The sequence below is a fragment of the Perognathus longimembris genome, chromosome 2 (genome assembly GCF_023159225.1).
Source record: "Perognathus longimembris pacificus isolate PPM17 chromosome 2, ASM2315922v1, whole genome shotgun sequence".
Classification (NCBI taxonomy): Eukaryota; Metazoa; Chordata; class Mammalia; order Rodentia; family Heteromyidae; genus Perognathus; species Perognathus longimembris.
The window spans coordinates 140,360,750-140,387,042 of NC_063162.1; the positions used below are offsets into that span (position 1 = coordinate 140,360,750).

General features: G+C 38.1%; 1 protein-coding gene across 12 annotated transcripts in view; it reads right to left on the minus strand.

Annotated features, from left to right (window-relative positions):
- Positions 1–26,293, minus strand: part of Cnot4 (CCR4-NOT transcription complex subunit 4) — a 114,409-nt gene that overhangs the window by 63,418 nt on the left and 24,698 nt on the right. For 11 of the 12 annotated variants that reach the window (XM_048340276.1, XM_048340275.1, XM_048340268.1 and 8 more), the window contains one exon: positions 3,660–3,924. In XM_048340276.1, the coding sequence (XP_048196233.1) occupies positions 3,660–3,833 (174 nt within the window). In that variant the 5' untranslated portion in view covers positions 3,834–3,924. Of the gene's footprint in view, positions 1–3,659; positions 3,925–4,270; positions 4,292–26,293 lie in introns of those variants that run through there. The other variant, XM_048340269.1, reaches the window with a different exon arrangement.

Below are 26,293 nucleotides of genomic sequence, written 5' to 3' on the forward strand. Positions count from 1 at the left end.
GTCTTTGTGATTTTCTCAAGTAACTGATTGTTCCCTAGAGACAAATTTAAAAATTGGTCCATAGTAAGACGTTAACAGATATGGTGACGCACTCTAGTAATCCCAGCAACCCAGAAGATCAAGGCAGGAAAAGCCTGAGATGAAGCTCAAGCTGAGCAATACAGCAAGTCCCTGTCTCCAAGAAAAAGGAAACCTTACCTCGTAACATTCCAAAGGAAAAAAATAAGAAAGAGAACAGAAAAAGAGAGAAGAGAGAATGCATGAGCAAGCAAGCAGACACTGGTAGCTCATGCCAATAATCCTACCTACTCAGGAGGCTAAGACATGAACATTGTGGCTCAAAAGCAGCCAATAGAAAAGTCTACGAGATTCTTACTTCCAATTAACTAGTATAATGCCAGAGTGGAGGCATGCCTCCAAATAATAGAGCACCAGCCATGAGCCAAAAAAGCAGAACAAGAACCCAAGGCCCTGAGTTCAAGCCTCAATAACAGCACCAAAAAAATAAATAGATAGATAAACAAATAAATAAAAACTTCATGAAGCCAACTGAATTCATAGTACTTAGAATCTTGGGTAATCATAAAAGTCATCATTTTCAGTAAATTACCTTCTTTGAAGTTACTGAAAAATTCCTCTGAGTTCCATTTCCTAAGATGTTAAGTATATTTAATACTATATATTCATGTTACACTTACATCAGATATATTTTGCATATAGTGTGTACTATATGTGTGTAACTACACATAAATATATATTGACAATTAAATGAGCAAATTTTTATTTGTTAAATATACCTTAGATACCTGTTCGAATTTTTTTATTTTTGGCAGAACTGGACATGAAATTCTGGGCACTGCACTCGGTAGAGAAATGTTCTAACACTTGAGCCACGCTTACAGCACTTTTAGTGAATTAGTTATTTTCAATAAAAGGCCTGGCTTTATGCTGATCTAGACTATTCCTCCTACTTGTGCTTTCCAGCGTTTCTGAGGATAACAGGCAGATGGCTTTGAGCCACTGTGCTTCACCACAGCTGTAGTACCATGCCCAGCCACTGAGGAAGAGTCTTGGGAATGTGTGTCGTGTGTGTGTGTGTGCTGATGCCAGGGCATAAATTTGGAGCTTCATGTGTTCTCTATGAGCTTTCTGGCTCACAACTGATGCTCTATCACTTGAGACAAACCTCTAAGTTTGGCATTTTGCCAATTTGGAGATAGTGGCTTCCTGACTCTATTCCAGACTTTACTGGCCTCACACTATGACCCCAAAACTCAGTCTCTCAAGTAGGATCACAGGCATCAGTCACCTCATCCAACTCAATAGATTCAAATAAAAATAAAATTGGAGACACAATTAGCATAAAATCTATTGAAATTGTTGGAGAAAGGAGAAGGAAAAATGATAAAGGAGATGAGATTGGTTGTACATTTTACAGACATGTGGAAATGTTAATCATTACTGTATAACTAATATAAGCTAATAAAAACAAAAAACTGGGTTAATCACTGCCTGCTGAAATCTTCAAAGATGATAACAGATAAGTTCTTTTCTTTTTTTTTTTTGGCCAGTCCTGGGCCTTGGACTCAGGGCCTGAGCACTGTCCCTGGCTTCTTTTTGCTCAAGGCTAGCACTCTGCCACTTGAGCCACAGTGCCACTTCTGGCCATTTTCTGTATATGTGGTGCTGGGGAATCAAACGCAGGGCCTCATGTATATGAGGGAGGCACTCTTGCCGCTAGGCCATATCCCCAGCCCAGATAAGTTATTTTCTTAAAATTTAGAAATGTAAAGCATATTCCACCTTTCCCCAAATTAGGTACTTTTTTTTTTTTTTTGGCCAGTCCTGGGCCTTGGGCTCAGGGCCTGAGCACCATCCCTGGCTTCTTCCCACTCAAGGCTAGCACTCTGCCACCTGAGCCACAGTGCCCCTTCTGGCCGTTTTCCATATATGTGGTGCTGGGGAATCGAACCAAGAGCTTCATGTGTAGGAGGCAAGCACTCTTGCCACTAGGCCATATTCCCAGCCCCTTTCCCCAAATTAGGAAGTAATGAACAAAAGAGTTCTTTAATCATGTAGTTATTAAAGGGAAGAAAATGCTGTGTGCAGTAGTATACCTCTATAGACTCAGCTCTGGGGAGACTGACATGGGAGGAATGCTTGAACCCAAGAGTTCAAGATGAACTTAAGCTATATGATAAGAGCCCCCATCTCAAAAAAGAGGGAAGTTCGATAGTAACAGGTACTTGCACTAATCCTTAAGTCTTTTAAAAATAAAATTCGTAACTCCAACCTCATCTACTAGCTCTCTACATTGTAGCTGGATTCTAGGTATTTAATCAAAACTACCTAAAAAAAAAAAAAAAAAAGACTAGGGAATAGTAAAAATCTTTCATTTGTAATTAGAAAAGGGAAAGACTAGACTGGTAAGTCATCTCTGAATCCCAAACACACTATTGAGAAGCTGACTCTGGACAGGTAGAAATGAAGATGGCAATATAAGCTTAGAACTGTTACAAGGGTTCAATAAACAAGAAGCATCTAGCTTTGTTTTTTTTTTTTTTTTTTTTTTTGGGCCAGTCCTGGGCCTTGGACTCAGGGCCTGAGCACTGTCCCTGGCTTCTTCCCGCTCAAGGCTAGCACTCTGCCACTTGAGCCACAGCGCCGCTTCTGGCCGTTTTCTGTATATGTGGTGCTGGGGAATCGAACCTAGGGCCTCGTGTATCTGAGGCAGGCACTCTTGCCACTAGGCTATATCCCCAGCCCCAAGCATCTAGCTTTGAAACCACCATTTCTTGGTCATTTTACCAACTTTGAGTAACCATTTTTCTCCCCTTTCTAAATGGGAGAAAAATGTACTAGAAAATTAAAGTGACACCCCCCACCCCATGTTACAAAACTTGTTTTTCTTTTAACAGCACTGGTGGTTCACACCTATAATCCTAGACTCGGGAGGCTTTTGTCTGAGGATCAGGATTCTAAGCTAGTCAAGGCAGAAATGTCTCCAAGATTCTTCTCTCCAATTAACCATCAAAAAGCAGGAAGTTAATCTTATCACTCTTAGTTAAAATATTTCTCATAACTTATCATTTCTCCCAAGCCCCTGGATTTCTTGTGCATCTGTGCAAAAGTAAGGACCACATATGTTTTACTCCTCATATTAACAAGGACCTAAAAAATATTTACTGAACAAATAATTTTTTTTTAAAAAGCAGAAAATGAAACTGTGGTTCAAGTGGTAAGAACAGTAGCACCAGCATTGATCAAAAAGGCTAATGGAAAATACTCTTGGCCCTGAGATCAAGCCTAATACCAACACAAAAACAATCAACACACACAAAAAAAAAAACACCCTTGTTTTCCAATTTCATCTCATTCTATTCATCTATACATTACTTCTCTACTATAAAACTTAAAACAGTGAGCACCAGAGAGGCTATATAATTTACAAAGTTAACAACAAGACTAAGACTTGACCCTGACTCCTAGTGCAATATTCTTTCTACATTATATCTTAAAGATACAATACTACATACATATAATGTTGCCTGAGGTTTCAGATTCTTTTAAAAGTAATTACTCATAAGGGAAAGAACTACATAGCTAAAACTAGATAATGAAAGAAACCTATAGAGTTAAATAACTACTAGGTTATTTACCTTTCTACATGCAGGACAAAGCCCATTTTCATCAGTGCGAATCCGATGCCAACAAAATCGGCAAATCTGGTAGCCACAGGTGCAAGGAAAAAAATTGATATCATCTATCTCCAAGGGCTCCATGCAGAGAGGGCATTCCACAGGGTCTTCCTTTGCATCAGGACTGCGAGACATCTTCACGTTTATTAAACAGCAGCAAAAGTTTATAATAATTTAAGGGAGAAGGAAGTTCACCACTGAGAGCTAAAATGTAGACTTTGAAGACCTGGGTAAGAAGAAATAGTATCATTTACTACTGCGAAAAAAATAGCAAATTAAGCAATCAAGAATTACATTATTAGCTGGGTGCCAGTGGCTCACAGCTATAATCCTAGCTATTTAGGAGGGCTGAGATCTAAGGATCAAAGATCTGAGATGGAGGTTCAAAGCCAGCCCAGGCAGGAAAGTCTGTGAGACTCTTATCTCCAATTAATTACCAGAAAACTGGAAGTGGCAGCTGTGGCTCAAGTGGTAGGGCTCTAGCCTTGAGCTGAAAAGCTCAGGGGCAGCGCCCAGGCCCAGAGTGCAAGCCCCACAACCAACTGGAGGGGCAAATAAAAACAAAGAATTACATTACTGCTGGGTGTTGGTGGCTCACATTTGTAATCCCAGTTACTCAGGAGGCTGAGATATGAGGATCCAGGTTCAAAGCCAGCCCGGGCAGAAAAGTCTGTGAGACTCTTATCTCCAATAAACCACCAGAAAACCAGAAGTGGGGCTGTGAATCAAGTGGTAGAGTGTTAGCCTTGAGCAAAAAGAAGTTCAGGGACATTAGGCGGCACTGAGTTCAAGCCCCATGAGCAACCAAGAAAAGAAAGAAAAAAGAATCACTTATCTGTTATACTAGCTACAAGAGGCTGAGGTCAGGGGATCATGGTTTGAGGTGAGCTCAGGCAAAAAGTTAGTGAAACCTTATCTCAGTCAATAAGAAACTGGGTCTGGTAATACATGCCTGCCATTTCAGCTACTCAAGAAGTATAAATAGGAAAATCACAGTCCACACCAGCCTGAACATAAATGCAACACCCTATTCAAAGAATAAAAGCAAAACAGGCTGGGGATGTGGCTCAAATGATAAAACACTTGTCTTGCTAGCAAACACAAGGCCCTAATTCCAACCAGAAGTGTATACACCAAAAGTGTATAAGGAAAAGAAAAGAGAAGAAATTCATATTCCACTCAAAACAATAATAACAACTTGGTGCCAGTGGCTCATGCCAGTAATCCTGACTATTGGGAGTCTAAGATCTGAGCATCCTGGTTCAGAGCCAGTCTAGATAGACAAGTCTCAGAGACCCTTATCTCCAATTAACCAGGAAAAAGCTAGATATGAAGCTGTGGTAGAGTGGTAGAGCCCAGGACTTAAGCAAAAACAGTAAGTTCAAGCCCCAGTACTGGCATGCACGTGTGCACGTATGCACCTACACACATACACACACATACACACAATCTGTATTTACATTTACTCCTTAATACCACCAATGTAGAAGCTACTCTACATAAATATTATTGTGTTCACCAAGCATTATGTAGAAGAGCAAAGAATTACAAACACATACTATCCATGAATAGGGAAATTAATAAGTTAAAATACATAAATAAGACAGAGCTGTGCATGTTGACTCCAACAATGTCTATCCTAAAATTAAGTTTAAAAAAAACTAGAGATTAAAATTAAGATACAGAGAACTCACTTTATTGATTAAGATTTTCACTAAGCATGATCAAAAAAAGTTATTTTATAAAAACTCAACAGCAAAAGTTTATACTCCCATGTGTGCACTGTACAGATCTCAGCTGATGTGGAGAAGCTCTCAGCCATTCCTGCATAATCATCAGTTGTAATTATACTGTCTTCTGAATGTTTCTCTGCCCTTGACTTTGTAAAAATATGCTTCTCAAAAAGCAAATGGTAGGCTGGGAATATGGCTTAGTGGTAGAGTGCTTGCCTAGCAATGCAAGAAGGCCTGGGTTCTATTTCTCAGTATCCCATACACAGAAAAGGCCAGAAGTGATGCCAAGGCTCAAGGTAGAGTGCTAGCCTTGAGCCAAAGAAGCTCAGGGGCAGTCCAAGGCCCCTAAACTGGCAAAAATAAATAAATAAAAATAAAAAGCAAATGGTGCTCAAAAAGCAAGCTAAAGTTATGGTATCCCTGTGGGTTTGATTCCTCAGTACCACAGAAAAAGCCAGAAGTGGCACTGTGGCTCAAGTGGTAGAGAGCTAGCCTTGAGCACAAAGAAGCTCAGGGACAGAGCCTAGGCCCTGAGCTCAAGGCCCAGGACTGGAGGGGGAAAAATGTCTCAATAAACTATCAAAAAAGCTGGAAGCAGAGCCACTTGCTCAAGTGGTAGAGCTTAAGCAAAAAGAAGCTCAGAGACAGTGCTCAGGCCCTAAGTTCAAGCCCCAGGATTGGGGGGGGCGGGGCGAGGGAGTTAAGTAGAAATCTACTTATTTTGGGCTAGAAAATCTTTATTACCTATATCATTGCAAGAAAGTACAAATTTTGTCAAATGGTCAAATTTTTAAAAGAGGGAAATTATTTTCATTTTATTGAAAAAAATAAAAACATAAAATAGAGTCTTTTGGAGTTTTCTACAATTAGTTATGGGTAGCCAAGTGAAAAAATATCACAGAATCATCTCCATACCAGCAAGGGAAAATCCAGATCTACAAACGAGATGTCTTCCTGGATGCCTTCCTGTAAATACACACACACACACACACACACACACACACACACACACACGCATACGCACATGCACACACACACAGAGTTTGTTTTGGGGGAGTGAGTTATAGGGCTTGAACTTAGGGGCTGGCATAGGCACTATCGCTGAGCTTTTTCACTCAAGGCTAGTGGCTCTACCATTTTGAGCCACAGTTTTCTGGTGGTTAGATGGAGGTAAAAGTCTCTCGGACTTTCCTGCCCAGGCTAGCTTTGAACTGCATTCCTCAGATCTCAGCCTCCAGAGTAGCTAGGATTATAGGCATGAGCCACTGGCACCCAACTGTAAATCTACATTTTAAAATTAATGTTTTTTAACTTGCCCATCCAAATAATAATTTTTTTAAAGCTCAACTCCAGTTCCTACCAACAGGAAACTAATTAAATGAAGTAGTACCGTCTATACTTCTATTATCTTTGACTATAAGACACTGACATTATTATTCCTTCACTAAAGCTTATTTGTTTTAATTAAATAATTTATGCAATGCTAGGAAAACAACATATTGAATTTATGAACTAAAAATCTTTCTAGAAAGTATATTACTATAAGTAAAATGATATACTGAGGTATTTTTATTGCTTCTGTTTTTTAATTTTAAGAAGACTATGTGTATTTCTGTTTATAGCTAAGAAGAGGAACAGGAAGCAGGAGATTCCTATAAGACAGATAATACAAATGGAAGTATATTTGAACACTTGCAAAACCATGTAGAGATGCCACATAACAGACTGACAAATGTAATCACAGAAATGGTAAATGTATGAGGGCAGTCTGGTGTGGCAGAACAATGAAACATAAGGAAAAAGAGCTAAACTTCCCCTCATTTCTTCCACTAGAAGCTATATGATCATGGGTAAAACACTCAAAAGTTCTTTCAGGGAACTTTCAGTACAGAAAATAACCTAATATACTCTCTCTGAATTAAGTGTCAAAAATAATCTTTAAAATAAACTACCCTCCAAATACCTTAGTGTGAATTTTCACTTAAAGAATACTTTTATTCATAAGCTATTCTACTAACATTAAAATAAATACAAAACAGAATGAGTTAAACAAGATATATCAAGGAACAGGTAAAGATATTTTTATTTTATTTATTTATGAAAATCACCAAGCAAAGACAATACCTTTATGCCTATAGATAGGGAACAGGGATGCTTAGGACATATATGATCAGTTTTTTATTTCAATAATTTTTCAGAAAAAAATTCATCTTTATATATGCTAATTTTCACACTGACTTGGTAAGAATGTAGTCTAGACTTGATAAAATGTGTAACTCAGGCCAAAATGTTAAAGATATAATTCAAAAAGACTGTTTACTTCAAATCCATGTCTTTTCCAATCTGATACTGTAGCTCTACATACTGCTATGCAATACAACGTATTCATATCCTCTCATTTACTCAAAAAGTTCAACACAGAACTAATGTATGATCCAGTAATACCACTCCTAGTTACAAACTTATGTTCATAGTAGCATTAACCACAATAGCAAAAAGATGGACATAATTAGTTCATTAAACAAAACCATAAATTTACTCAGACATAAAAGGAATTAAAATTCTGATACGTTCTACAACATAAACACTAATAACATTTCAATTGAAATAGCAAAGTCACAAACACACACGTATTTAGGATTTTACTTTCCTGAGGTATCTGTATTACAAGAATAGAGGTTACTTGGGGAGGAAAGATTAAAAAATAACTGTCTAGTGGGTACAGAGTTTCTGCTTAGAATACTGAAAACTTTTGCTCAGAATAATGAAAACAACAATGTGATTGTTAAGTACAACGCAGTGCACTTAACTGCCTATTAAAAATGGGTAAATGGTGAATGTTATGCTACACATTTCACCAAAAAAAAAACCCTATGTACTGATAGTACATGACTATCCTATTTAGATTAATTCTTTAATTTCATGACAATCTAATAGTATCACTCCACAGAAATTATGTTCTTAATCATATATATTTTGTCTATCTATATGTAATATTCATACTCAAAACCTACACACAGACCACACACACACTTCGTTTTCCAAATCCCATGTAAAAAGTTCTTAGGTATTTTATATTTTACTTGATTTTTTTTGTTGTTTTGGTTGGTCGTGGGGCCTGACCTCTGGGCCAAGGCTCTTCAGCTCAAGGTTAGTGCTCTACCACTTGAGCCACAGCACCCCTTCATGTTTTCGGATGTTTAGCTGGAGATAAGTCTCCCTGCCTTTCCTGCCCAAGCTGGCATTGAACCACAATCCTCAGATCTCAACCTCCTGAGTAGCTAGGATTACAAGCGTGAGCCACTGGTGACAGACTTGACTGTTTTAATAACTATAAAACTGTTGTTTACTTTATATAAGCTATTCTCACTACAACAGAAACCTCAGGAAAGCTGAGAAGTTACTGGTGCATAACATTTATGACAGTATAACACATAGCTTACTGTTAGTGAACAGTACACACTCACAGAGTCAAATGAGTAAAAGTGATGGGTTGTTATATCACTTGAATGTGATACCAGAGGTATAGTAAAAAAAAATGAAGATTTCAAGGCATGATGAGGAAAAAATATTGTAACAAATAAAATGAATCCTAGGGGCTGGGAATGTGGCTAAGTGATAGAATGCTTGCCTAGCGTGCATGAAGCCCCCAACTTGATTCCTCAGCACCACATAAACAGAAAAGGCCAGAAGTGGCGCTTTGACTGAAGTGGTAGAATGCTAGTCTTGAGCAAAAAGAAGCACGAGACAGTGCTCAAGCCATAAGTTCAAGCCTCAGGACTGGCAAAAAAAAAAAAAAAAAATCCTATATTTCTATACAGAGTAACAATACGGTAATTTGTTAGATTTACAGGAGGTAAAATAAAATAATAGATAATGCCAACATGTTATTTGGGAGGAGGGTGAAGTAAGATTGGTGAGATTGTCTACTACTAGGTCCAACTACAAGACAGTAAGTACAAAGTACAATGTCAAAAACACTCACATACCCCTCTGTGATCTAATTCTGCCACTTAAAAGAAACATTTTCCAGGTGTATGTACAAATGGAGTACAGTTGATCATAGCAAAAAATTGAACTCTAAATGCCTTCATCAATGGGAAAAGGCATATTTTATCATATTGATAAAATTAGTTTTATAACTACAATGGTGCTGAACATACAAGTAATACTGAACAAAAAGAATCAAACTGGAAGTTTTGGTATGACTTTTATATTTAAACGAAATGTTATCTATGTGATTATATGTACAAAATCACAGTAAAAAGACAAATTGGAAAAAGTAGTTGTGCTACGAAAACAAGAAAGGAATAGGGGGCTGGGAATATGGCCTAGTGGTAGAGTGCTTGCCTCATATTCATGAAGCCCTGGGTTCAATTCCCCAGCACCACATATATAGGAAAAGTCAGAAGTGAAGCTGTGGCTTAACAGCTAGAATGCTAGCCTTCAGCAAAAAGAAGCCAGAGGCAGTGCTCATGCCCGAAGTCCCAAACCCCATGACTGAACAAAAAAAAAAAAAAAAAAAAAAAAAAAAAAAAACAGGAATGGGAGGAATTGGAAATTTGAACTTTGTCTATGTTCTTTTTTTTTTTTTTTTTTTTTTTTTTGCCAGTCCTGGGCCTTGAACTCAGGGCCAGAGCACTGTCCCTGGCTTCTTTTTTGCTCAAGGCTAGCACTCTGACACTTGAGCCACAGCGCCACTTCTGGCCATTTTCAGTGTATGTGGTGCTGAGGAATTGAACCCAGGGCCTCATGTATACAAGGCAAGCACTCTTGCCACTAGGCCATATTCCCAGCCCTTTGTCTATGTTCTTTACAAAATGAATATGTATTTCTTCTCTAACTGCAGATTAATTTTTTTTTTTTTTTTTTTTTTTGGCCAGTCCTGGACCTTGGACTCAGGGCCTGAGCACCATCCCAGGCTTCTTCCCACTCAAGGCTAGCACTCTGCCACCTGAGCCACAGCGCCCCTTCTGGCCGTTTTCCATATATGTGGTGCTGAGGAATCGAACCTAGAGCTTCATGTGTAGGAGGCAAGCACTCTTGCCACTAGGCCATATTCCCAGCCCCACTGCAGATTAATTTTTTTTAAGTTTTTTTGGTCTTGTTTTGTTTTTTGCCAGTCTTGGGGCTTGAACTCAGGGCCTGAGCACTGTTCCTGGCTTCTTTTGGCTCAAGGCTAGCATTCTACCACTTGAGCCAGGATGCCAGTTCCAGCTTTTTCTATACATGTGGTGCTAAGGAATCGAACCCAGGGCTTCATGCATACAAGGCGAGCACTGTACCACTAGGCCATGTTCCCAGCCCTTTTTTAAACTTTTTAAAAGATGTAAAGACAATGCCTATTTTGTTCTACTCTGTATCCCAGACATGTGTAGGAAATTATGGACAAAAGCACATAGAACTGTGTATGGGAGGTTGAGAAGTATACAAGAGTAATTCGAAGGACATATTCAAAAACAGTGTCACTTATTAGGGCTAGAAGTTGTTTCTTCGTTTTATTTCCCTCTGTTTTCCAATATTTAGAAATGAATATTTACTTTTCTAATAGAAAAAACAATATTAAAGAAAACCAGTAGATCTGATAAACAAAGAGAATCAGCAGCAATCTGTTTCCTGCTAATGCTCTCCTGGAGTAAAGGGCTTCAAAATTAAAGGCTAAGACTGATAGAAGTGTTACTAAGATTAAATCAAGGACTGAGAATATGGCCTAGTGGCAAGAGTGCTTGTCTCGTATACATGAAGCCCTAGGTTCGATTCCTCAGCACCACATATATAGAAAAGGCTAGAAGTGGCGCTGTGGCTCAAGTGGTAGAGTGCTAGCCTTGAGCAAAAAGAAGCCAGGGACAGTCCTCAGGCCCTGAGTTCAAGCCCCAAGACTGGCAAAAAGAAAAAAAAAGATTAAATCAAATCTGTACAAAATCAAAGCAGAGACTAATGTACTAATTTGTACCTACCACACTAGTGCAAGTTATGAAGAGAGTTGCCTATATCAATGTATTTTCAATTTTGGCTGGGAGGGATGGGGAGAATGATGAGAGGGGTGATATTACCAAGATGCTTATAAACTAATTTGTTGAATAGTAACTCCTTTGTACAACTATTTAAAGATGGTTAAAATAATAGTTCTTCTAGTTAGGGAAAAAAGCATCTGATAAAGTCATGCCTGTTTTAAAGTCTGCACATACTAGTCCAGACACATACTTGAAACAAACTCATCCATATATCACGAGATTTTCCCTTTCGGTTAATCTGGACTTAAAATTTTGTACTCTTAGAAATATCTGTTTATCAAATTATAGTATGCCAGTACTAAGGACGAGACAAAAATTAATTCAAGAAAGTAAAACATGCACCTAGTAGCCTCAACTACTTGGGAAGTGATACAGGAGGATCATTTGTGCCTGAATTCAAGACCAGCCTCAGCAACACTAAAGAGTAGGGTACACAGAAAATTCTGTTTCCCTCCACAAATTTAACTACAGGAACTACTATGGACCTGTAAGTACTTCCTATTTAGCATGGTCACATGCAATCTGTTTCTTTAACTAATTTAAGTGTTATTCAGTCACTCATTTTCTATCACCTCCTAAATTCTGATCCCAGATGGTATGCTGACAATCACCAAGCGATCACTGCCAGTTAATCCACCTCTCACTTCATTCAGGAACATCAAGACCCCACTTCAATGGTTCCACTTCAACTGTTTGAGCTGAGGGGGGCATGGAAGTGAGACATAGAGGAAGGGGACCATGAGGCAAAGGAAGAGAAGAGGTTATCTGGTTAAAAGAGTGATATTTTTTTTTAATAAGAGGAAAGGAATTAAATTTAAAAAAAATAGGAATCAGGGGCTGGGAATGTGGCCTAGTGGTAGAGTTCTTGCCTAGCATGCATGAAGCCCTGGGTTCATTCCTCAGCACCATATATATAGAAAAAGTCGAAAGTGGTGCTGTGGCTCAAATGGTAAGAGTGCTACTCTTGGGCAAAAAAGAAGCCTGGTACAGTGCAAGGCCCTGAGTTCAAGCCTCAGGACTGGCAAAAAAAAATTTAAAATTAAAATTATATTCTATCTATGTTTACATATTAATCAAAGCTTATATATGAAAATTTCATGCAACTTTCAGAATTTTTCATTAGCTTTCTAAATACGTTGCCATGCAGACATTCAGGATAAAATTAAATAACTAATAATAAAGTTTTTAAGGGGCCCAAAATACAGAATAGCTATTAATTCTTTAAAAAGAAGGAAAACTGTCTTAGATTTTTTTCCTGCCTAATCTCCAAGTATGCCTCATTTTTATTGTGACTCAGTAAAATCTAGAATGTTAACAGGCTTACACTATAAAATTAAAATAGTACAGTCAAGAATGCTCTGTTCTATGTACAATTGGTTCATTATTTCCAACAGAAAATGTTAATCAAAGTAATATTCATGTAGAAAGTCTAAAAAGAAAATTAATACATCAGAATGTTTTAAAGAATAAAATATTCCAAGAGTTTTAAACTCCTATTTCCAGCATGAATAGAAATGTTTCTCCATTTCTCACTACTTTAACCCAGTTATACTGAAATAAATCCTTGCTAAGACTTGAAAAATAAATAAATTTAAAATAAGGAAAAAAAATTCTGTGAACATAAGGGGATGAAGTACTAGTGCAGACCTGTAACCTTAGTATTTGAGAGGTAGAGACAGAGGCTCTAAAAGAGTTCAGTGGCAGTTTGGGTTACACAGCAAGATCATGTCACTAAAAACCATGGAACTGGCTGGGAATGTGGCTTAGTGACAGAGTGATTGCCTAGCACACATGACACCCTGGATTTGATTCCTCAGTACCACATAAACAGAAAAGGCCAGAAATGGTGCTGTGGCTCAAGTGGTAGAATGCTACCCTTGAGCAAAGCAGCTCAGGGACAGTACCCAGGCCTGAGTTCAAGCCCCAGGAATGGAAGGAAAAGCAAAACAAAACAAGGACCTAGGATAAAACTAAGTGGTAGGATGCTTATTAAAGACCTGAGTTTGGGGCTGGGAATATGACCTAGTGATAAAGTGCTCGCCTTGTATACATGAAGCCCTGGGTTCGATTCCTCAGCACCACATAAATGGAAAAAGCTGGAAGTGGCACTGTGACTCAAGTGGCAGAGTGCTAGCCTTGAGCCAAAAGAAGCCAGGGACAGTGTTCAGGCCTTGAGTTCAAGCCCCAGGACTAGCAAAAAACAAAACAAAACAAAAAAATACCTGAGTTTAATTTCTACCATGGCAAAAAAAGAAATAAGAAGACATATGCCAGTGGCCCACACCTGTAATCCTAGCTATTAGAGAGACTAAGAATGAGAAGACTGTGATTTGAGGCCAGCCAGGGCAGAAACATTCACAAGCTCCTTCTCAACCCATACCTGGGTGAAGTGACATGCATACCACCTATCTTTGTGGGAGGATGATGAACACCATGATTTGCAGCCAGACTAGGCTTAGAACCAAAGAAACTGGACACTGTGGCAGATGTCTGTCATTTCCAGTTTTGATGAGAAACCTAAAATACAAAATGAAACTCTATCTCAAATATAATGTAAAAAAGAGCTGAAGGTGTGTCTCTGTGAAGAGCACTTTTCCACCAAGTGTGAGACTCCAGGTTCAAACCATATTATTACAAAAATTAATATGTAAGTAAATATGTTTAAAATGGCCATTGATATATAACAGTACATGAATTACATTTGTAATAATTACCTCACAACAACAAAAAAGAATTATGTGAAGAAAAATGCTTTAAATCCGTATATAAATATAAGTTGACTAAATGAAAAGGCTACGTTTCCATGTAGAAAGTAGTAATATACAGGGGTGGCTTTATAAGTTCATTAAACTGTCCATGTGAACATACTTTAAAAGCAATTTAAAAACATTCATTTTGCAGCCAAAATTTGATCTACATATATGTACTTCCAAGTGATGCTAGGTGAATTTAAGCCTGTATGTTAAAAAAGACTAAAATTTATATGCATGTAAATTCTCAGGAGATAAGGATGTTTTGTTTACTCAGTTGTAAGATGAAAATATAGTAACTCATTCATACGAATGCCATCTTAGAAAGCAAAAGTCCCAGTTTAAGAAAAAAAGAAAAAAAAAGCTTTAAATTTGGCACTAGCAAACATATTTTATGAGTGCTGAAGAGTAAATATTTTTAGTTGGGCATGGTGGTTCATGCCCATAAGTTCTAGCCATCAGGAAAATGAGACAGTGGAATCACAATTTCTGGGCCAGTCTAGGTAATTTAGCTAGAACCTGCTGGGAGGGAGGGAGGAGGAAAGGGAACGGGGGAAAAGGGAAAGGGGAAGGGGAAGGGGAAGGGGAAGGAAGGAAGCCGAAGAAAGGAAAGGGGAAGAAAGAAAATGGGAAATGAAAGGGGGAAAGGAAGGAGAAGAGGAAGAAGGGGAAGGTGAAAAAGGAAAGAGGAAAGAGAGAAGAAGGGCAAAGGAAGGGGAAGGGGAAAAGAAACTGATTATTATACTATGTGGATCACACAAACTACTGAGATAACTCAACTCTGATCTTTGAACTCAAAGTCAGTCAAAAGCAGTCAATGAAAGAATACCTTCATTTAAAAAAACAAACCTTTATTTCTAGACACCAAAATTTTGAGTTAATTTTTCATATCACAAATATTCTTTTTATTTTTTCCCCTCAATCCCTCAGGCCTTACAAAAACAAGTAGTAGGAAAGGTTGGTCAATGAGACAGTTTACCAACCCATTCTATTCAACCAGAAGAGACTTTATGGATTTAGTTGAAGCCCAAGGATCTCTTTCAAATCTACTTCTTTTAATCATATTCATTGGAAATCTTGTATATGATCTTTGTCCTTTCAGTTCCTGTCACAGAATTCCTCAAGCCCTTGAAACTTTCTGGTAAGAGTGTCTGTCATAAGTCCCTTTTAACCAAACCTGTATATGCTAATAGGGTGATTTAAGTTGAGTATCCTTGATAGCCTCACAAGTAAAACAAAGTGATGGGAGGACAGGAATTTTAATGCCACCAAGGACCTCTGGGAAGGAGGGTAGGAGATTAAGCTCAATAAAAATTCTTCAACTACTACATTTCATCACTTTTCAGATTACTGAACCTCAACACTGAAGGTGCTGAAACAAGTTTCAGCAAACCACATCATTTATAATAAACTGGTAAATGCTAAGTATGGTGTTTTCCTGAGTCTTATTAGCCACTCTAAGCAAATCAACCTCAAAAAGGAGGTAGTGGGAATCCAATTTATAGCCAGTCAGTCTGAAGTATAGGTGACAGACAACCCACTTCTTTAGCTAAGTGTCTGAAATAGTGGACTGCCAAATATGTGTGGGATGTAATTTTACCACCAAGTAAATATGAGAATTTTACTGGTATGTATGGGGGGGGCCTATACATGTAATCATACAAGTATTCTGTGCTGAGTGTGAGAATATAAAAAGAACAGCTTTTCCTTACACCCAGGTGTTGCTGAGTTGGCGCTAGCATGTTATGAAAAAGAAACTACTAGAACTATTATGAAATACACCAATACTTTCTTCATGCTTACCCTTTTAAAATCCTACAGTCCTGCCAGGTGTCAGTGGCTCATGCCTGTAATCCTAGCTATTCAGGATCTGAGGACCACAGTTCGAAGCCAGACCAAGCAGAAAAGCCTGTAAGACTTTGATCTCCAAATAACCACCAGAAAACGGGAAGTGGCACTATGGCCCAAAGTGGTAGAGTACTAGCCTTGAGTGGAAAAAGGTCAGGGAGAGCACCCAGGTCCTGAGTTCAAGACCCATGGCTGACTAAAAAACCCCACAAAAATAAAAGCAAAATTTCTACAATCCTGAAGTAGTTTCATGACTGAGGTTTACTTTACAATTATACAAAATCAGCTGGGTACTGGTGGCTCATACCTTTAATCCTAGCTACTCAGGAGGCTGAGATCTGAGGACAGAAGTTCAAAGCCAACCTGGACAACAAAGTGAGACTCATAAATCCAATTAACCACCAGAAAACCGGAAGTGGAGCTGTGACTCAAAGTGGTAGAGCACTAGCCTTGAATAAGAGAGCTCAGGGTTCAAGCCCCATAACCTATAAAAACAAACAACAACAAAAAATAATTAACAAAATTAAGAAAGAGAATACAGTACTAGATAACATACTGACATGAAACACTCAACTACCAAACAACCACAATAAAACCAAGTCCATTTTGAATCATACATGTGAAGGCATAACATAGGATTGTCCTCAAATATGCTAATAAACATTCTTAAAGGTTTTCAAAATGTTCCCAAAGTTGAGGCTTCAGTAGATTTCTAAATTTTTGTACATAAAAACACAAAGAATGGGGGCTGGGGATATAGCCTAGTGGCAAGAGTGCCTGCCTCGGATACACGAGGCCCTAGGTTCGATTCCCCAGCACCACATATACAGAAAACGGCCAGAAGCGGCGCTGTGGCTCAAGTGGCAGAGTGCTAGCCTTGAGCGGGAAGAAGCCAGGGACAGTGCTCAGGCCCTGAGTCCAAGGCCCAGGACTGGCCAAAAAAAAAAAAACACAAAGAATGAGAGTTACCTCTGAGTTTAGAATTGCATGAATTTTTCCATATTTGCAGAAAAAGAATTGGCCACAATGAAACCCATTAGTTTGTACAATATATGTATAATAAGAAATCAAAAAAAATTTTTAAAAAGATCGTAGAATACAAAAAGGAGAAATAATGAGTATAAAATATAAATAATGAAAAATGATCAGATAAAGTGAATCTTGAATACTGTTAGATTCTAAGTTAGGTTAATGAGAAATAAGAAAAGTCAAAGATAAAAGCTAGTGATTTTAAAATAAAAAAGGGAGAAATTGGGTTTAATTAAAAATTGTTTATATGAACAATGGTTGTGAGAAATGAAGGGAAAAGGGGGAGTAAAAAGAGCAAATAATGAAAATAAATACTTAAAATTAATTTATTTGGTTACTCAGTTACAGATATTGCTGAGACTATTTCAACAATATAGTTATAGTCTTATAGAGAAGTACACAATTACTGTACAGGCTACACTATACATTAATGAGGAACATTTAAAGAATAAAACTAATGATAGCAACAAGTAAAGCAATAAGCTGTTTAGCAATAGGTTATATTATACTTAAATTATAGTAAAACATATATAAAAACACCTAAACTTTCATAGTGTCTAGAACATCATCTACTACTCATCATTTCACCACATTTTTACACTAGGAAAGTGTGTAAGCTGTCTGCAACACCTGCAATATGTCTAAATGCTTTAATGCATAAAGTAGTAATTTTTTGTTTTTTTTTTTGTTTTTTTGGCCAGTCCTGGGCCTTGGACTCCGGGCCTGAGCACTGTCCCTGGCTTCTTCCCGCTCAAGGCTAGCACTCTGCCACTTGAGCCACAGCGCCGCTTCTGGCCGTTTTCTGTATATGTGGTGCTGGGGAATCGAACCTAGGGCCTCGTGTATCCGAGGCAGGCACTCTTGCCACTAGGCTATATCCCCAGCCCAAAGTAGTAATTTTTTAAAAAGAAAATTCTGCTTCAAAGAAGTAGGAATGTATAACAATACAATAACTATACAACTTGTGTGTAGGGATGGAAGGGAAAAACTGGGTGGCATTGTCCAAAAAGAAATGTATTCTATCTAACTGTAACCCCTCTGCATATCACCTTTATAATAAGTAACCATTTTTTAAAAAATTTAAATACATGAACTAAACAGAATTCTACATTCATCAAGGAGCCAGTGGAGAATTTGCCTAAAGAGTTTCTGAGGAACCTCCCTAAACTATAACCTATTAAGAAAACTTACAGTATCAAACAACCTGCTTTGTGTTTAGCAGGTGCTTAATGATTTTATATGGGCTATGGCCAAAGAAACAAGAGTGGAGGAACGAAAGTCTAGAGAAAATCTGCATCTGTCTTATGAAAACCCAGATCTCAAAAAAAAAGCTAAAAACAACATTTGTAAAACCTAGCTAAAATAACTAGAATGTTCACAAGTGGTAACAACTTTGTAATATCAAAGCATTTATCATCCTAATACATCAGAGCAAAGAAACTCTCCATCTCAAGAGATTCTAAAAGTTACATGATAAAACCAATATATATATATTTTTTTATTTTTTTTTATTTTTTTTTTTGCCAGTCCTGGGCCTTGGACTCAGGGCCTGAGCACTGTCCCTGGCTTCCTTTTGCTCAAGGCTAGCACTCTGCCACTTGAGCCACAGCGCCACTTCTGGCCGTATTCTATATATGTGGTGCTGGGGAATCGAACCCAGGGCTTCATGTATACGAGGCAAGCACTCTTGCCACTAGGCCATATCCCCAGCCCCTAAAACCAATATTTTGATAATATAAAATCTCTTAATAAATTAAGAAAAGAAAAATCCTCTTAAATTATGATTTGATACCCACCCTAACATAATTTAATGATGGGATTCTAAAGGGATTGTCACTAAAATCAGGAAAAATGCAGAGGGTCTACCATAACAATTTATTTGAGCAACTCTCTGAAGTACCATTATTATTTGCTCAACCTATCTGAATGTTCAGAGATAAACAGAGCAGGATATGGTGCTTCTCACCTTTAATCTCAACTACTGGGGAGGTAGAAATCAATAGGATCACTGTCTGAAACTAGATTGGGCAAAAAGTTATCCAGATCCTAACTCAACAAACAAACATAGTGGCTCATATCTGGAATGCCAAAAGGTATGAATGCATAGGAGGATCTGAACTCTGCTCTAGGCAAAAGTAGGAAACTGTTTGACAAACAACAAAAGCAAAACAGGCTGGTGTCATGTTTCACATGGTAGGTAGAACACCTGCATAGCAAACTCGAGACCTAAATCTGAACCTCAGTACTGGAAAAAACAAACAAACAAAACCCTTAAGACTGGGCTGGGGATATAGCCTAGTGGCAAGAGTGCCTGCCTCAGATACACGAGGCCCTAGGTTCGATTCCCCAGCACCACATATACAGAAAACGGCCAGAAGCGGCGCTGTGGCTCAAGTGGCAGAGTGCTAGGCCTTGAGCGGGAAGAAGCCAGGGACAGTGCTCAGGCCCTGAGTCCAAGGCCCAGGACTGGCCAAAAAAAAAAAAAAAAAAAAAAAAACCCTTAAGACTAACGGCTGATCCATTCATCTACTGAGGGGCATCTGGGTTGGTTCCATATTTCAGCAATAGTAAACTGTGCTGTGATGAACATAGCTGTGCTGGTAGCTTTAGTGTGGTCTTGCTTGTAATCCTTTGGGTAAATGCCCAAAAGCAGGGCTGCTGGGTCACAGGGGAGCTCTGTGTTTAGCCTCTGCTTTCCAGAGTGGTTGAACAAGTTTACCCTCCCACCAACAATGTAGTAGGTTTCCATTTTGCCACATCCCTGCCAGCATCTGTTGTTTTTAGTTTACTTGATAATGGACATTCTTACTGGGGTGAGATGGAATCTCAATGTTGTTTTGATTTGCATTTCTTTTATGGCCAGTGGTGTTGAGCACTTCTTCATGTGCCTCTTGGCCATTCTCATTTCCTCTTCAGAGAAGTCTCCTTTTAGGTCTTTACCCATTTATTAAGGGGCAGTTGTTTCTTTTGAGGATTTGTTTTGGGGGAACTTATGAATGGATCAAGAAAATGTGGTTCATATATGCAATAGAATTCTATGCTTCCATAAGAAAGAATGACATTGCCCCATTCGTAAGGAAATGGAAAGACTTGGAAAAATAATCATACTAAGTGAAGTGAGACAGACCCAAAGAAACATAGACTCTATGGTTTCCCTCAATGGTAATAATTAGTACATGTTTAGGATAGTCCTAGCAGAAGATCACAATAGCTCAATAGCTATGTACATATGAACACATAAAATGATGCTAAACAAAATGAACTCCAAGTTATGGAAATAAGTGGTTTATCATTTTGTTGTTATTTTCAACATACCATGTGAAATTATTCCTTTTTCTTTTGTCTTTCTTCACCAAGGTTTTACCCCTGATGTCACTGTAACTGTTTCTGGTACCCTGGGTAATGTATATACATTTATTGGAACTGGGGAAGGGAAAGAAAGGGGAACATCAAAATGGAGAGACAAAAGGTAAAAGGCAAACCAATTCAACAGCAATACTTGCCAGACAATATGCTGTAAACCAACTGTACAACTTGGGGAGGAGGGAGATTGGGGAGGGGGAAAGGTGGGAGAAAAATGAGGGAGGAGGTAACAAATTTGATAAGAAATGTACTTACTGCATTATGTATGAAACTAATTCCTTAGTACATTACTTTGACAATTTATTAATAACAGTTTAAAAAGAAATTAAAAAAAGACTAAAGGCTGGAGATGTAGCCTAGTGGTAGTGTCTAGTTTAGTATATATAAGGCTTTGGGCCTGAGCAACACAAGGAAAAAAGAAAGAAAAATAACTTGACACTCACAGTCTCCTACTCCATTACTATAAAGTACCTATATGCCTACGTACTGTCCAGTATGTATACTAAATAAGTTGTACATACATGCAATTGTTTTCTAGGAAAAAAGAAAAAGATAATAACCAACACTGTTCTGGAATCTGGCTCTCCAAGTCCTTCATGCAATTAACATCCTTCCTTTGTATAAATCATGGGTTAGGGTTCTCAAGGCAAAATAATCTAGTACACCGATGTCCTATAATTTATTTAACCAGTTTCCTGGCTAAACACTGGCAGTAAGCAGTATTGTAACAAACATTCCATGCTTGCTCCATTTATACTAACTATAACTCCAACCAAATGCTGAATGGCCTGAGATGTTTCTACATGCCCACACAAAACTTTCACCATGATTCTGAGTTAAGGATTGGTACTTTTTTCCTTCAAAAGCAAGATTGTAGTTATTTCAGGATTTGAGAGCCATATGAAATCTGTTGCATATTCTTGGAATTTTATAATGGTGAAAAGGTCATTTTCAGCTCATTCATTCAGCTTATAAAAACAGCAAGGATGTGGCCTGAGGTCACAATTTGCTGACTTTTCTTTTTTGGGGGGAGAGGAGGGATGGGACAATTGAAAAAAAGTCTCCCTATATAGCTTAGGCTGGCTTTAAACTTGTGATCCTCATGCCTCCAAAGGCTAGGATTATAGGCGTGTTACCACTACGCCTTTTACAGGACTTTCTACAAAAATCCATGAAGACATATTCCAGAATTTCAGGTGATATGTGCCACTAGCATTATTATTTGATAGTCTAGTGTCTAGAATATTAATTTTTAAAAATCTTATTTCCCAAAGATTATCTCATTTTAAACTCCCATATGAATAGATAATTGAAATGATTTAATTTAGAATTTAAAATTATAAAACCTAGTGTACACCCACACACATAATGAACATAAGTGTTAGAACAGTCTTTTAACATTCATAACTCTTCCATTACTTTATCAAATATTCAACAGATACTCTTTGAGGGCTGTAGCTAACAAACCCAAAACATACATGTATCACTACACAAATGGAGCTCACACTACAGGGTAATATTCACACCTAACTGTCCCCATCTTAGTACCAGCTAATTTGTGTTTTACCCGTAAGTTTTAGAAATAATAGGCAGAGAACATATAATGAACATATTAATTTTCAGTGTTTTCATAACAGTTTTCAATACTATAATTATAGCAGCTTCAGCAAGTTCTACTCTTTAAACAATAAGGGTAAGACTGGTAAGTTCCGAAGAATTCATAAACAAAAGATAGTGTCAGATTAATATATTTACTTTACAGTTTCTGTTCCTTTGTGGAAAAAAAAAAAAGAAACGAATGCAAATAGAAAAAAAAGGTAGGTAAAATGAACAGGAATAAATCAGAAAATAGAGAATTCCATAGTTTTCTGGACAAAGCTTTTCTTTCCTAAGTATTGGCAAACTTAGGTTAAAGCTTACTTAGCTGGAATTAGAAAAACTAAATTACAGTATTGCTTATGTACTAGATTGCTGTTGACATAGCAAAATCTTTGAAAATTCTTTGGAAGACAGTTGACTTTAAAATTAAAGTAGATTATTCTGGTTTCTAAGTTGCTGATTCTAGTTTTAAGAAATCATTTCAACAATAGGAAAGTTCCAATTTTACTCATTAACATGTTTAGATTTCTGTATGTAAATAATCCCGTCACATATCACATTGATATAAGATGTTTCCCTATCCCTAAAAGGAGCAGAAATCCTCTCCACCCACATCTGATATGTGTGTTCACACAGTGGCTGTCACTCCCACACCACCACTCACATTTATTGAATTTATGAGAGACCACTAATTTATAACTATTATATACATTATTAAATATTAATTCTCCCTTTCTTCTCTCCTGTAGCAGAATCCCGGCAGTTTTGGTTAGGCACATTTAGTGAACATTTACAGAGTACATTTCCCAGGATATAATACCACCAAGAGAATACCAGCAAGAGAATATGAAAAGACACAGTTATATACAAACTCTGTATCATCTTAAAAAATGCTCAGGTTTGTTTGTTGAGACAAAAAAATAAATGTAGCCCAGGCTAGCCTTAAAAACTCTCTATTCTCCTTCCTCAGCCTATAGAGTGCTAGGATTACAAACCTGGCCAATTCAGTTTCTTGGCAGTGAATTTTTTGCTCCTTGTCTGCTGAGTGGGTAATAGTAACAAATGGATTAATCCCACTGGCAGAGCTAAAGAACATCACAGAGCTCCCTGATGGCCCTTGACAATCACCCCCCTATAACCTCTGAACTGTACAGTGAAAAAACTGACTAGCTTCTTTAAGGTCACGCAGTACTTCAAGGTCTTTTGCTTACAGCAACTTACTCTAATGTGCACCTTTTCCAAGTTACTCATGTAATAATTTTTGTGGTATTGGGGCTTAAACCCAGTATGTTGCATAAAAGCTAAGCAAGTGCTCAACCAGTAGGTTACACCCTAGGCCCCTTTTCATATAATTATATACCAATATTATCAATATATACTCTAAAAAGAAATAGTTCAGCCAGGCACCAGTGGCTTACATCTATAATCTTAGCTACGCAGGAAGCTGAGAATTGAGGACTGTGGTTCAAAGCCAGCCTGGGCAGGAAAGCCCATGAGATTCTTATCTCCAATAAATTACTCAGAAAAAGCTCGAAGTAGCACTGTGGCTCAAGTGGTAGAGCCGTAGCCTTGACAAAAAGAATCTTAGGGACAGCATCTATTCCCTGAATTCAAGCCCCAGGACCAGCAAAAAAAAAAAAAAAAAGAAGAAAAGAAAAGAAAAGAAATCGTTCAGAGATTTCCTGTCCTCTTCTTCCTCTCCTCCCACTACCTCCACCAGTAGCTGTACCACCATTTAATCAAAATCGGATATTATACAACCTCCTAAGATAAAGAATATTTCATCAATGTCACAGCATACAGACATGTGTATTTTGAAACAATAAAAGAAAACATTTTGGAGGCTGGGATATAGCTCAGTGGTATATACTTTCCTAGATAAGTGAGGTCCTGGACTGGACTCCTACTATAACAGAAAAAAAAGGGGGGTATAATCCAATAAAGAACAAAATAATTTTCAAAATAGTATCTTTGTTAAAATTAGTATAAGAGCTCAACAGGGTACTTTGAAAAGAACATTATCTCTTTAAATAAATGGATTCAGTTCAGGTTCATACAACTATTTCAAGCTACTCAGAAAGTAGCAATGAGGAGAATTGGTTCAGGGACAGCTCAGACAAAAAGTTAGCAAGAATTCATCTCAATATATAACCTGGGTGTGGTGCTGCACACCTGTGGTTCCAGCTACTCAAAAGGCCAAAGTAAGAGGATCTTAGTCCCAGGTCAGTAGAGACAAATGCACAAAACTCTCTCAGAAAAAATAACTAAAGCTAAAATAACTAAAAAACTAAGGCATGGCTTAAGTAGAACAACTGCCTAGCAAGTGCAAGATCCTGAGTTCCAGCCTCTATACTGCAAAAGGAACAAAAAAAAAAAAAAAAAAAACCAACCCCAAAAACCTAGTTTATGATGAAATGTTAAGGAAGAATGCATTTAAAATAAAGTTAAGCTAGGTGCTGGTGATTCACACCTGTAATCCTACCTACTCAGGAGGCTGAGAACTAAGAATTGTGGTTCAAAGCCAGCCCAGAAGGGTAAGTTCCTGAGACTCATCTCTAATTAAACACCAGAAAACTGGAAATGGTGCTATGGCTCAAAGTGGTAGAGTGCTAGCCTTGAGTGAAAAAGCTAAGGGACAATTCCCAGGCCCTAGGTTCAAGCCCCATGAACGACAAAAATAGATAGATAGATAGATAGATAGATAGATAGATAGATAGATAGATAGATAGATAGATAGATAGATAGATAGAGATAGATAGATTAAAAATGAAAAATGGAAAGGACTACGTTTAAAAACTATGTCTTGGGCTGGGGATATAGCCTAGTGGCAAGAGTGCCTGCCTCGGATACACGAGGCCCTAGGTTCGATTCCCCAGCACCACATATACAGAAAATGGCTAGAAGTGGCGCTGTGGCTCAAGTGGCAGAGTGCTAGCCTTGAGCGGGAAGAAGCCAGGGACAGTGCTCAGGCCCTGAGTCCAAGGCCCAGGACTGGCCAAAAAAAAAAAAAAAAAACAACTATGTCTTCATTCATGTATGTTTTTGCCTCAATTATTATCAAGCAAATAAAAAAAGACAGGGAATTTAGAAAGACAATCAACGATTTTCCCTATAACTACCCAGTGGTCTATCCTGGCTCTAGCATTAAATATTCAGATGCATGTTTAACAATTCTTTGAGTACAAGTTACTTTTTAAAACTGTATGTCATATACTTGCTACAGTATAACACTAATAAGTTTCGTTATGCTTTAAATAACTAAAGAGGAACATTAATTCAGAAAGGCTTTTTTTTTCCCTTCATGTACATCTCCTGTACTTTTTTTTTCCCCAGTCATGGGTCTTGAACTCAGGGCCTAGATGCTGTCCTTTGAGCTTTTTTCTCAAGGCACAGTAGCACTTCTGGTTTTCTGGTGATTAATTGGAACCAAGAGTGTCACAGGATTTCTTGCCAGGGCTGGCTTTGAACTGTGATCCTCAGATCTCAGCCTGCTAAGTAGCATGCTAGCGGATTACAGGCATGAATCACCAGCACCCAGCTTGTAATTTCTATTATTTTTTTGTCAGTTATGGGGCTTGAACTCAGGGTCTGGACACTGTCTCAGAGCTTTATTGCTCAAGACTAGTGCTTTACAACTTTTTTTTTTTTTTTTTTTTGGCCAGTCCTGGGCCTTGGACTCAGGGCCTGAGCACTGTCCCTGGCTTCTTCCCGCTCAAGGCCAGCACTCTGCCTCTTGAGCCACAGCGCCGCTTCTGGCCGTTTTCTGTATATGTGGTGCTGGGGAATCGAACCTAGGGCCTCGTGTATCCGAGGCAGGCACTCTTGCCACTAGGCTATATCCCCAGCCCTACAACTTTGAACAATAGCGCCACTTCTGGTCTTCTGGTAGTTAGTTGGAAATGGGAGTCTCAGAGACATTCCTGCTCAGGCTGGCTTTGAACTGCGATCTTCAGATCTCAGTCTCCTGAGTAGCTAGGATTATAGGCATGAGCCACCAGCATCTGGCTTCTCCTGTACTTTTTATGCCAAAAAAAAAAAAAGTAAAATTTCTGAACTTGAAAAAACTTTTTTAGCAGTACTAAAGTTTGAACTCTAGGCCTTGTGCTTGCTAGGAAGGCCTCTATACACTTGAACCACTCTACTAGCCCTCTCCATTCTGAAAGACAAGAAGTTTTCTTACTTCCTGAATGATTTCCTATATAAATGCCCAGTGTGGGACTATTAAATTAATTAGACTTATTTTCAAAGATTACATAAGA